Source organism: Bidens hawaiensis, unplaced genomic scaffold, assembly GCF_021521415.1.
Source record: "Bidens hawaiensis isolate Kalapana, Puna unplaced genomic scaffold, B.hawaiensis_p1.1 tig00002525_1, whole genome shotgun sequence".
Lineage (NCBI taxonomy): Eukaryota > Viridiplantae > Streptophyta > Magnoliopsida > Asterales > Asteraceae > Bidens > Bidens hawaiensis.
Genome location: NW_027491138.1, coordinates 2087340 through 2100498, shown reverse-complemented (window position 1 = coordinate 2100498; position 13159 = coordinate 2087340). Strand labels below are relative to the sequence as shown.

Sequence of the window (13159 nt, the reverse complement as noted above, 5' to 3'; positions counted from 1 at the left end):
CAGTGGGCGGATGACCTAAAACTAATACAACATAAAAACTTGGCATAAAATTATTAACCCGAGCATGTAACTTGTAACTTGAAACACATAAACTTGAAAACTAGTAAAAAGTCATGAACGCATAAAATACATAAACTTGTAAATCACATAAGAACTCATAACTTGCAAACATGAAGAAAACAGCCATTCGTACATTAAACAAGTTTTTCATTGATATCAAGCTTTTATAATGTAAAAACTAAATCTTTACATTTTTCATGGATTTAGGAGGAAGAGGAGGAACGATCCGATAGATGGAAGGATTTTCTGCAACGACAATCAGAATATAGTCGATTTCCTGATATTACTGAGGAAAATAATGCCACAGAAGGAAATGAAGCACAAATATGGTCAAATATTAGACCATCCCTTAGTGTAATTGAGGATATGATGAATGCACGTGTTAGGAAGAAGATTGAATTTGCTAAAACTGAAAATTCTTCGTTTCAAGGTGCTAGACCTGATAAAGCATGTAATGAAGATGATTCAGAAGATGAGTTTTATGATTTGGAGAGGTCGGAATCGGACCCTTCTCAAAATGTTTCTTCAAGTGGCGGTTTTAATACTCCAACTGCGTTTATGGAATCATCAATTCCTTTGAAAGAAGAGCTGGAATGTCTTGTTCAGGGGGGAGTTCCAATGGCTCTTAGAGGAGAGGTAGGCTGCATGTCTGAGCTTTGATTCCTGTATCAGTTTCGTTTTTAAATATATGCGATAAAATGAGAGGGTTGAGTGGTTGACCAGTCAAAACTGGGTTTTTTGGTATAAACACAATTTTTGCTAAAAAGTAATATAACTTTTTGTAACTAGTTAAGTGTGTTAAGTCTATCACAAGAATGGCGCTATTTTAGTAGTAGTATAATTTTTTGAATGACATGATTTAGGAGGGCTTAGGCATAAAAACTTCACTTTGACTGACTTACGACCCGTTTCCTTTAAAGTTACATACAGGCTTGCAAATGATCCGAATGAACACGAACAGGGCATGCTTGTGTTCTTTTGTTTAACTTTAACCGAACAAACAATAGAACACGAAGATTAAACAAACGGAGTTTCTTGTTCATGTTCGTTCGTTAAGAAAATGAGCGTGTTCGTGTTTGTTTATGTTCTCGCTCATTATTAGTATAAGCAAACGGGTCAGGATTGTAAACGTACATAAATAACTAAACATAGATGAACAAACACTAACTAAAAGTGAACATGAGCATTAATATGCCTGACTTAAATTTTAATAAACTGAGACTAAATTGTAATTGGTCATATTTAATCTGATAAAACTAAACAAAATGGTAATGGGCCTAAAAGTTTTTAATGAATATGTAAACAAACAAACGTAACGTACAAATATAAATAAACTAAACGAATTAAATGAACGAACCTTCATGAACATAAATGAACAAATATGTGTTCATGTTCATTTGTTTTACTAAATGAAAAAGAAAACTGTTCATGTTCTTTTATAAGTTAAAAGAACTTCCCGTCTAACGGTTCATTGAGCGTTCTTTTTCGTATACAGACCTAGTTACAGAGATTAAACATGAACAAAATTGATCCATTCATAGATGAATGGATGGATCATGCCGCTTTTACTTTTAAATACTGAATTTTTAGCATTCACCGTTTATTGCAGCTCTGGCAAGCTTTTGTGGGTGTAAAGGCACGCCACATTCAAAATTATTATCAAAATCTTTTGGATCCCGACACAATGAATGATAGTAATAACAATAATACACCAACTACGACTCCTGTATGCTTATCCGAGAAATGGAAAGGGCAGATTGAAAAGGTGATCATATAAACTAACATATTCTTATTTTTAAGGCGGATGACAATATACACATAGTTATAATTATATAATGCTTTTATTGTTCAGGACTTGCCTCGAACGTTTCCAGGTCATCCTGCTTTAGATGGTCATGGTAGAAACGCTCTGAGACGTTTACTCACCGCATATGCTAGACATAACCCTTCAGTTGGCTACTGTCAGGTACATAAAATTTGCACTATCGTAGTGATGTCAGCTGATGCCACTCTTTTTCTCACATAGTATTTAGTTCATGTTCATCACTGCAATTTGTAGTTGATTATCTGTGTTTTATAAGTTTCTCGGGATTTCAAGAAAAGAATGTAAATTCTAATCTTACATATTCATGTATTTAATAATTTTCTGGATATATATAGGCCATGAATTTCTTTGCTGGATTGTTATTGCTACTCATGCCTGAAGAAAATGCCTTTTGGTAGGTTTGAGATTTTATCTGCTCATACTTTAAGGTTTTGGTTTTATTTTCTTTAAATAATCGAGTCCAAACAAAAACCAACGGTTTGGTTTTATTTTCTTTAAAAATTGAACTTTTAGTTCAGTTTCAGTTTTACATTTAATTAAAAACGAAAAAAATCAAACCAAATGGAATTTATGGATTTACATTTTTAATTAATTTATAATAATTTAATAGTGTAAACCCAACAATGTAAAATAATTAATTAGTTACTAATTAACAAAAAAATTAGGCCCAAATGCTATATTTTGGGCCATTTTTTTTTCAGGTCTAAAATGTTTCAAGCCCAAATGGGAAAACCGAATGAGCCGAACCCAACCCAAATCAAAAACCAATAAACCGAAACCGAACGGTTTACAAAAACTAGAAAAAACTGAAAATTTGGTTTTTGGCTTGGTTTGTGCCCAAAATCAACCCAAACCTACCCGTGCACACCCATATCCCGAATAATAGATGTTCACAGATTGCTTGTTCTTGCAACTTGAATAACTCATAACGCTTATGTTGAAGTTTTTATATTATAATTATTAGGGCTTTGTTGGGAATTCTTGATGATTATTTTGAGGGATATTATTCAGTGGAAATGATAGAGTCTCAGGTAGTTGTTGTATTTTGCCTTTGAATCACATGAAATAAAGTTGTGTTAATATTAATATCTATTAGTTGTATATTGCTAGGTTGATCAACTTGTGTTTGAGGAGTTGGTGCGTGAGCGGTTTCCCAAACTTGGTTAGTTTTTTTTTTTTTATTATTCACATTTCCACACTTGTGGGATTGTTTTCTTTTGCTGATGTCATCAAATCACCCGATGCAGTTAATCATTTAGATTACCTTGGAGTGCAAGTAGCCTGGGTCTCTGGACCATGGTTTCTTTCAATATTTATGAATATGCTTCCTTGGGAAAGTGGTCAGTTTCTATGTTTCATTAACCAGATTTTATTTATTCTTATTTGTTAAATATAAATAATGAAAATTAAGTGCTTTCGCTAATATGATGATTCCAGTTCTTAGAGTGTGGGATGTGCTTCTATTTAAAGGAAACCGTGTTATGCTATTTCGAACAGCCCTTGCTTTGATGGAGTTTTACGGTATCTTACTATCTGTCTTTTTTTAAAATCTTTTTAAAGTGTGTGAACACACATTTATGGCTAGATTTGTAAAAGAATTGAATGTTCAGTTAATTGTTTGGCGGGAAGTTTGTTGTTTAATAATGAAGGAACACGAATAACATTTTTTGTTCATTTATTAAATGTACGAACATGAAGAGATGTCTCGTTCGTTCAGTTGTGTTCGTGAGTTAACGGTTGTTTAAGTTCGTTCGTGTATATATTCATTTAAAGTTATTAGGTTCATTAACATTTCGTCTAATTTTATGAAAGTAAAAATTCACCCATTACAGTTTATGAACATGTTCATTTTCTTAACAAACGCTCACAAACAAGAAAACTCCCTTCATTTGATTGTTCATGTTTGATCATTAAAGTTAAATGAACTAACATGAACATGCGGCGTTTGTGTTTGTTTGGTTACGTTCGCTCAGTATTGTGTAGGACCCGCGTTAGTCACAACAAAAGATGCTGGGGACGCCATCACATTGTTGCAGTCACTGGCTGGGTCAACATTCGACAGTAGTCAACTCGTGTTGACTGCGTGCATGGGCTACCATAACGTAAGCGAGTCTAGATTGCAAGTTTTGAGAAATAAACATAAACCAGCTGTAGAAGCTAAACTAGAGGAAAGATTAAAAGGGCTGCGTATGTTGTGTGGTTTAAAAGAAGATGAAGTGGACCCCTCAGGGGTAAAAATGGCAAATGGTGAATTATCAAGGATGAATTCCAAATTTTCTAATGGAGATGAAATTTATTTGGGTGTATCAGGGGATGTGGATGTTGATTCTGTTCCAGATCTTCAAGAACAGGTTTCACATTTTCTCAAACGCATGGCAAAATGGGCAGGTTGGGTAACGGGTCAACATGTCTTACATAAATCATTATTCTTCTTTTGACTGTTATTACAAGGTTTTCTTGTTATTTCAGAAAAGCATTAAAATATATTAAGATTTTTTTTACTCTAGATTGTAGCTAGGTTGTTCAAAAAGCTTGAGGCTTGCTCGAAATAAGCTCGGCTCGAAAAAAGCTCGTGTCTAAACAAGATGAATCGGCTCAGTTTGTAAACGAGCCGAGCCCAAACCAGGATTGGTTTGGATCGTTGCTCGCTTGATTGGCTTGTTTAAATTAAACCCCAAACTTTAATTTGTATAACAATTATTACTTATAAAAGTAAAAACAGAAATAACGCATATAATATGCCTCTCTATCTTTAAAAAAAGTAAAATAAATAAATAAATAAAACATATAATATTATAAATTCCCTTGTTTATAAATTTTGTATTATGTGTATGTTAAAAAATTGGTATTGTTATTTACATATCAATATTTTCAAAATAATAATAATAATGAGCCACGAGCAAGCTTGAGCTTTTACGTGCCAAGCTTGAAGTCGGCTTTTCAGCTCATTAAAATAAACGAGCCAAGCCATGCTGGCTCGTTTAAGTTCGAGCTTGAGCTAGCCCTGGCTTAGATCGGCTCGTGAACAGCTTGTAGCTATATTTATGCTATCTTGGCTCTGCGTTTCTGATGGCTCCTAAAATTTCTGTGTGTAGATCTTGTGGTTAAAGAATGAGTTGTGCTTGATACTAGAGGAAAAACGGTCTTCAACACTCAGGTTAATAACTTAATGCAGCATAAATAATTTCTTTACAATATCTGTCAGTTTTCACTTCCCTTCTCCATTTTGTGGGCCCCAAACTCATTGCTAATCGGACCAGTGATTTCTTATCAAATCTGATAGAATAATAGAATGATTATCAAAAGTGTCCCCTGATTCTCCTTCCTTTAACCCCTTAAATAGGCATATACAAATACAAAGATTATCTCTATTTTGAGATAAGATTATCTCAAATCATACAAATATTATCTATACATAATATTATGCTATTACACCCCCGCTGTCGAAGCCGGAGGTTCTCTGATGCTGAGACTGGATCTGAAATCTTCAAATAAAATCTTCGGTAGCCCTTTGGTGAAAATGTCAGCGATCTGGTACCGTGTAGGTACATGTAGGATACGAACCTTCCCCCGTTGCACCTGTTCCCGCACAAAGTGTATATCAAGTTCGATGTGTTTCGTTCTTTGATGCTGAACGGGGTTACCGGATAAGTAGATCGCACTGATGTTGTCGCACTAGACCAAAGTGGCTGAAGATAACTGACGTTGAAGTTCAAGTAAAAGATTCCGGAGCCAACAAATTTCGGCGACGACGTTTGCCACGCCCCGGTACTCAGCCTCGGCGCTTGAACGTGAGACCGTTGATTGGCATTTCGATGACCACGAGAGAAGGTTGTCACCGAAATAAATTCAGTACCCGGAAGTCGATCTGCGGGTATCCAGGACAGCCTGCCCAATCGGCGTCCGTGTATGCTCGTAACTGCTGAGTACCCGTTTTGCCAAGAGTGAGACCGTGATGTTGAGTACCTCGTAAGTACCTAAGAATGCGAAGCAAGGCGTTCCAATGGGAGAGATGAGGAGCATGCATATGCATGCAAACTTGCTGAACCGCATATGATATGTCGGGGTGGGTGAACGTTAAATATTGTAGCGCCCCAGCGAGGCTTCGGAATAAGGTCGGGTCGTCGAATAGAGAACCGGCCTCGGCGCTCAGCTTTGATTTTGTGTCAACTGGGGTTGGAACTGATTTGCAAGAGGACATGCTAGCTCTAGTCAAAATATCGGCCACATAATTGCTTTGAGATAAAAACATGCAATCGCCATTCCTTTTAACCGAGATTCCCAAGAAGCTGAGGGGCCCGAGGTCCTTCATGGCAAATTCCGAAGCAAGTTTAGCCATTAGCTTTTGACGAAGTGTGTCAGAGGAGGTCGTGAGAATAATATCATCGACATATATTAATAAATATGCCATGTCGTTTCCGTGATTAAAAACGAATAGAGAGTTATCGCATCGGCTTTGACGAAACCCCAGAGTGGTCAAAAAATCCGTGAACCGTTGGTACCACGCACGCGGTGTCTGTTTGAGGCCGTATAATGATTTCTTCAATCGACAAATATGATCAGGATAATCCCGATTTCTGAACCCCATAGGCTGATACATGTACACGGTTTCGTTAAGATTGCCGTGTAGAAATGCATTAGTGACGTCTAACTGATGAATTGGCCAAGATTGTGTTAATGGTAAAGATAAAACTGTGCGTATCGTGGCCGGTTTAACAACTGGACTGAACGTCTCCCCACAATCAATACCCATCTGTTGGTTCCGACCATCACAAACCAACATTGCTTTATACCGTTCCAATGACCCATCCGATCTAAATTTGTGGCGAAAAAGCCACATGCTCCGTATAACATTCATACCCGGTTGATGGGGAATTAATTCCCACATCCCATTTTTAATAAGGGCATCAAACTCAATGTTCATCGCTTGGCGCCATTCTGGTGTGGACAAGGCAACAGTCGTGTTACGGGGTATAGGAGCAATAGAGGTAGAGGTTAGGTTAAAGGTTTGTTTGGGTTTGGTGATTCCATCCATTGACCGAGTACGGATGGTCAAAGACCATTAAACAGCCCACAAACACCTTAAACAGCCCATTAAACAGCCCACTTTCCTTCGTTTATTCTCGACGGCCCAAAGACCAACCACCCCCCACAGCCCGTGTTCACTTCTGCCACCGAACCTACACCTATCCATACTAATACATCCACTACAACTCAAAACCCACCAAGCACCGCCGCCCGAACCATCCGTACTCGGTCATCATCATCATCATCATCATCGTACTCAGTATATCCCACCAATAGCAATGCTATGGTAGGGTCTGAGGAGGGTAAGATGTAGACAGCCTTACCTCTATCCCTATGGGATAGAGCCTCTCTATCCCATAGGGATAGAGGTAAGGCTGTCTACATCTTACCCTCCTCAGACCCTACCATAGCATTGCTATTGGTGGGATATACTGAGTACGATGATGATGATGATGATGATGACCGAGTACGGATGGTTCGGGCGGCGGTGCTTGGTGGGTTTTGAGTTGTAGTGGATGTATTAGTATGGATAGGTGTAGGTTCGGTGGCAGAAGTGAACACGGGCTGTGGGGGTGGTTGGTCTTTGGGCCGTCGAGAATAAACGAAGGAAAGTGGGCTGTTTAATGGGCTGTTTAAGGTGTTTGTGGGCGGAAGGTTTGGGTTTGGTTGTAATGAGGAGGCCGTAGGTAATGGGGTGGTTGGGTGTGTAGTCGGTGATGTAGGATCAACCACATGTGACCATAAAGACGGGTTAAGGTCATCGGTAAGGAAGTTATAATTTTAAAGGGTCGGTATCTTTATTGTTTTGAAGGGGAATGTGGATTCGTCGAACCGAACATGCCGACATATGATAATTTTATGCGTGGCGATGTCTAGACATTTATATCCTCGATGTTGATTCAGATAACCGAGAAAAACGCAAGGTTTGGAACGATGTTCCAATTTGTGGATTGCGGTGTGCGGGACTAAAGGATAGCACAAACAACCGAACACGCGAAGGTGTTCGTAGGTCGGTGCGCGGTTGTAGAGAAGGTGTGTCGGAGTTCTGTATTTTAGAGTTTTGTTGGGTAAAATGTTGAGAAGATAGGTTGCTACTTCTAAGGCATGGTGCCAGAAAGTGTTAGGAAGGTTGGCTTGGGCTAGGAGGGTTCGAATAATGTTGTTGATGGAACGAATGGTGCGTTCCACTTTCCCATTTTGGGATGAGGTGTGGGGGCACGAAAATCGGAATTGCATTCCGTTTTGATGACAAAAGGTTTGGAAAGAAGTATTGGAATATTCCTTTCCGTTGTCACATTGAAACTGTTTGATTTTGCGTTCAAACTGAGTTTCGATAAGGGTGTAAAATTGTTTAAACACCGAAAAAACCTGAGATTTGTGGGATAGGGGGTATGTCCATAAAAAATTCGTGTAGTCATCGATAAATAGGATGTAATATCGGTGACCACTCGTGCTAACAATGGGTGAGGTCCATAAGTCACTATGTAATAGATCAAAAGGCATGCAAGTAAAAGAAAAGGAATCAATAAACGGTAGTCTAATACTTTTGCCAAAAATACAAGGTTCACAAACTTGAGAAGTAAATCCATTACATTTAATAAAATTAGACTTATTTAAAGACTTTAATAAATCGGGATCAGGGTGGCCGAGGCGTTGGTGCCACACGTCTTGAGATAAAGCAGCAAAGGTGGATGGTGAGCGAATCTTGGATAGGATCTCTGGAGTGAGAGGATAGAGGTCCCCGGTGCTATTGCTGCGCAGGATGCGCGCCTTGGTCTTGAGATCCTTCACAAGAAAACCAAAAGGGTCAAATTTAATGGAAATTTGGTTATCGGTTGTTAGGCGGCGGACGGAAAGTAAGTTTTTGATAATGTTGGGGGCAAGTAATACGTTATTTAATTTAAGGGGTGGGTAGGGTGGTTTAAGAGTTTGGTTGCCTTGTCCGGTCACGGGAATGATATTACCGTCGCCAACAATTATATTACGTGATATGCCAGTATTAAAAAGGGAGGAGAAATTACCAGGATTGTTCGTCTTGTGATTGGTTGCACCAGTGTCCATGTACCATGGCTGCTCGGGCGGATAAAGAGCCATTGTCTGAAAGGCTTGGTCGATGTCCGTGGGAACATATATCATCTGATAGGCTTGAGCGGGTCGGGGTCCTAAAATTCCCTGAGGGGACTGTGATGGTGCTCTTGCAGTGGTCGGGTACGGGCAAGGCGGCATAGCCGGCCACTGTTGCCAAGTTTGTTGGGGCATGCCCGGTTCATAGCTTAGGAGAGGACCCCACGGTGTGTAAGTCGGATAGGTAGGACCCCCTCTGCCCCGTCCGAAGTTGCTGCGGCCTCGACCACGGCCACGCCCGCGGCTTCGTCCACGACCACGGTCAACAGTTTGGTCCGATCCAGCTGCTGTTGGAGTTTCCGATTGGTGTACCGGTTTAGCTGAAGCTTGAAGGGCTGTACCGGCTGTTTGGGCAGCATGTAGGGCACGGGCGGCTATATCGGTTTCTTTCTGACAGAGCTGTGAACGTGTGTTATTGAAATCCGGAAGGGGTTTAGTGGACCGGATGACGGTGGCTATGGTACGGTATTGTTCGGTGAGACCCCCAAGAACCTGAAGGACCATTTGAGTCTGTGAGAGGGGAACGTCCACGTTGTAGAGCTGATCGGCCAAGATTTTCACTTCTTGACAGTATGCCGCCATGTCTTTGAAGCTTTCAAGGCGGGTGTTGTTAAGTTTCAATTGGAGGTGGAGAGCCCGAGCACTCTTGTTGTCTTGAAAAAGATTTTCCAACGCGATCCATGCATCATACGCGGTTGTGTTTTTCTTCATGACCGTTTGAAGGAGGTCGATGGAGATGGTACTGTAGATCCATTGTAGTACAATGGCGTCAAGACGTTTCCAAGCTTCTTCGGTTAACGGAGGGGTAGCGGGTCCTTTATCTCTGTCGGTTGTGGCCGGTGACGAGGTTGAGGAGGAGGATGTGTCACGCGGCTCAAGGTGGTCCGCCACATGGTAAGCGGTGCAGTGAACTTTGAAGAGCTTGGACCATGTGACGTATTGAGCACTTTCATGGTCGAGAGTTATGGGAATAAAATTCCGTATGTTGGTAACGGTGATAGCGGGATGAATATTGGATGACATGGTTTGTTATTGAGTGAGGGAAGGAGAAGCCTGTGATGACAGAAAAAAAAAGAAACCTGCTGTGGTAGGAGGCAGCAGAAGAGGGTGGCTGCAGAAAGAGATTAGGGTTAGGATCTTGATAGGTATGATACCATGATAGAATAATAGAATGATTATCAAAAGTGTCCCCTGATTCTCCTTCCTTTAACCCCTTAAATAGGCATATACAAATACAAAGATTATCTCTATTTTGAGATAAGATTATCTCAAATCATACAAATATTATCTATACATAATATTATGCTATTAAAATCATATTAATAGAATGAAAATGTTTGGAAGTTGAGGTCCAACTATCACTTGTTTATTTATTTTTTTAATTTCAAGAGCTGAGGAGTTGGAAGTAGCTCTAATGGAGATGATCAAGCAGGATAACCGACGCGAATTAAGTGCAAAGGTATCGCAGAAACTAGTTTGTAATAAACTAGTTTTTATTAATTATCATGAATTAATTAAAAAGCTTTTACAGGTTTATGTATATTGCATGGTGAAGAATAAGTTTATGAAAAAAGGTTTATAAGATGATAAGATGCTAACATGCATGCCATTTTTTTTAAGTATCTAAAAACTTATGGTTTTTATGATTGTTTTCTAACACATTAATAATATTACAACTAAAAACATGCAAATGTTTTAACAGGTTGAACAACTAGAGAGAGATGTTACTGAACTACAACAGGCCCTTGCTTGCAAATGGGAACAGGAGAGTGCCATGCTTCAGGTTTATCTCTATTTATGACTCGTGTGGTATGGCTTACGTATATCATATATGCATATATAAATGTATATTCGTCTAGGGGTGTGCATGTAACCGAAATAACTGACATAACTGCACTGTAACCGAACCCTTCCAAAACTGACAGTTTGGTTATATGTTTTCGGTTTTGATTTTGAATGCACCTAATACCCAAAAAACCGACTTTTGTTATTGAATTTATAATTAATTAATTAAGCAAGCAAAAAGTGGAGGTCCAAAAGTTCAGGCCTAAATTCATTAATTGGGCCATTTCTTTTTTTCTGCCAAAAATTTCAAGCCCAAAAGGCAAAAGCCAAAACCAAACTGAACCCAGCGTGAAAACCAAGGAACAGAAACCAAACAGTTTTCAAAAACCCAATGCCCCCCAAAAACCGAATTGTTGATTTTTGTTTCGGTATATAGTAAAAGTTTCATTATCATTTGAAGGTTTTGATGAGAGTAGAGCAAGAACAAAAGTCGACTGAAGATGCTCGCATATATGCCGAGCAAGATGCTGCAGCCCAAAGATATGCTGTCAATGTGCTTCAGGTGATTTTCCAAATATAATCATTATTTAAATGAGACCCACAAAACGAAACAATAGGATGCAATATTCAAATTTTGTACATTAATCAGGAAAAATACGAAGCCGCAACTACTTCCCTTGCTGAAATGGAGGAGAGGCTTGTTATGGCAGAATCAATGCTGGAGGCTACATTGCAATACCAATCTGGCCAACATAAATCATTACCTTCCCCAAGGTACTTCACTCTATAATTTATGTAAGGGCTAAAATGATAAATTAAAGTATTAAACTATGTTATGTTATTTACATCCTCCATCCATGTAAACCGTAACATTTCATTTTTGGTTAACTTTTCAACAAAAAAGACGCTATTTGTATTACCGATGTTGCCTTATGTGGATTTTACTATTTATTTTAATCTTTTAAGGATTTTAGATTTTAGCTTCTTGCTTCATCCTGTAGATCATCAACAAATCAGGAGCTCTCACAAGACACACGTGCAAGAAAAGTTAGTTTGTTATCTAGACCGTTTGGATTCGGGTGGCTCGACAAGAGCAAGGTTCGTTTTTACATCCGTTTGCACAGTTATAAGATAAGCTAGCCATTTAAGGTTTTGCCACAATGCCACATACAGTTGTAGTTATAAACTTCACAGTAATTCCATGTTTACCCTTGCAATGAAGCTTTTGAAGTTTTTTTTTTTTTGTAATGAGATATCATTAGTTCAAGGGTAGAAAAGGAAAACAGAATGTTTGATTGCTTCTAGATTTCATTATAACTAACTACCAAAAACTTTAGGAGAAGGTGGTTGAAGACACCAATGGTCATCAAATGGAGGAGGTATCACTGGGCTGAAAGGTACCATAATTATGCTATGTTTACTTGTACCTCGTGCATTAAGAGTCATACCTTGCTATACTTGTATTTGGTTCACAAGTTCAAGTTTGTGCCATTCATTTTTACACGTTCACATTCACCAATGTATTAATTTATATATAATATATACTTTTTTTCATGATACACAATGTGCTAGAAATTTGTGTCAAGATACTGATCAATATGACAATGTGACAGATACCTCTTATGAAATTACATTTATAGTACAAATAGTGCTTCCATAACGTTAAAGTCGATCATGTTTATCAACCTTTTCTCTACCTCCCAGATATCGTTATCGTACATCATTTTATCAATCAAACTCATCGCACACATGACGACTCTTCACGATCCAATGAACTTAATCAACCAATTCTACAGAAAGTATTAAGATTTCAGCGTCTCTACGACCATCTCCTTATTATTTCATCAATTGTTCACCAATTGAATGAACAAGTTCATTGCTACAACTAAATGAAACATCATCAACAATCATACATCGATTCTACCGTCCATCTTGTAATAGCATATATTCATTTGTTATGTTCTAAGATACAATTTAGTGTATGCTAGGCTCTTATAAATAGCATACATGATTTGGGTTCACAGAGTTCGCAAATTCAACCCTCATATAAGGCACACAACAATGGGATTAGGTTATTGATAGTGCATAACTGCAATATCAACACGGAAATGAAGATAATTCCATTAAATGATTTAAATCACTAAGTTTACAAGTATAATTCAGAATAATTTGCAATTATATAGAAGCAAAATTAATAGAGAGCCAAGCCAAGTCCAAGCTCGCCTGAACTTGAAGTTTACTTATTAATTTACAGGAGTTTATGTTTGACTTGTTAATTTACAAGTCACCTTGTTGGGGCATGAAGGGCCATTGAAGGCACTTGAGCATACTTGTGTT

At 38.5% G+C, this 13159-nt stretch overlaps 1 protein-coding gene across 2 annotated transcripts; it reads left to right on the top strand.

The window, feature by feature from the left end:
- Positions 1 to 254: 254 nt before the first annotated feature.
- LOC143619931 (uncharacterized) lies at positions 255 to 12395 on the top strand. Of its 2 annotated transcripts, none has more exons than XM_077091751.1 (16): positions 255 to 696; positions 1670 to 1825; positions 1913 to 2026; positions 2221 to 2279; positions 2850 to 2916; positions 2996 to 3047; positions 3133 to 3237; positions 3323 to 3406; positions 3869 to 4236; positions 4981 to 5042; positions 10427 to 10496; positions 10740 to 10820; positions 11283 to 11384; positions 11472 to 11596; positions 11824 to 11920; positions 12160 to 12395. In XM_077091751.1, exons 1-16 carry the CDS (start codon positions 427 to 429, stop codon positions 12214 to 12216), a joined length of 1869 nt encoding a protein of 622 aa, XP_076947866.1. In that variant the 5' UTR covers positions 255 to 426; the 3' UTR covers positions 12217 to 12395. The 2 variants fall into 2 exon arrangements, with proteins under 2 accessions (XP_076947866.1, XP_076947867.1); XM_077091752.1 differs by having other exon boundaries at positions 261 to 696; positions 3133 to 3225.
- The last annotated feature ends 764 nt before the right edge of the window (positions 12396 to 13159 follow it).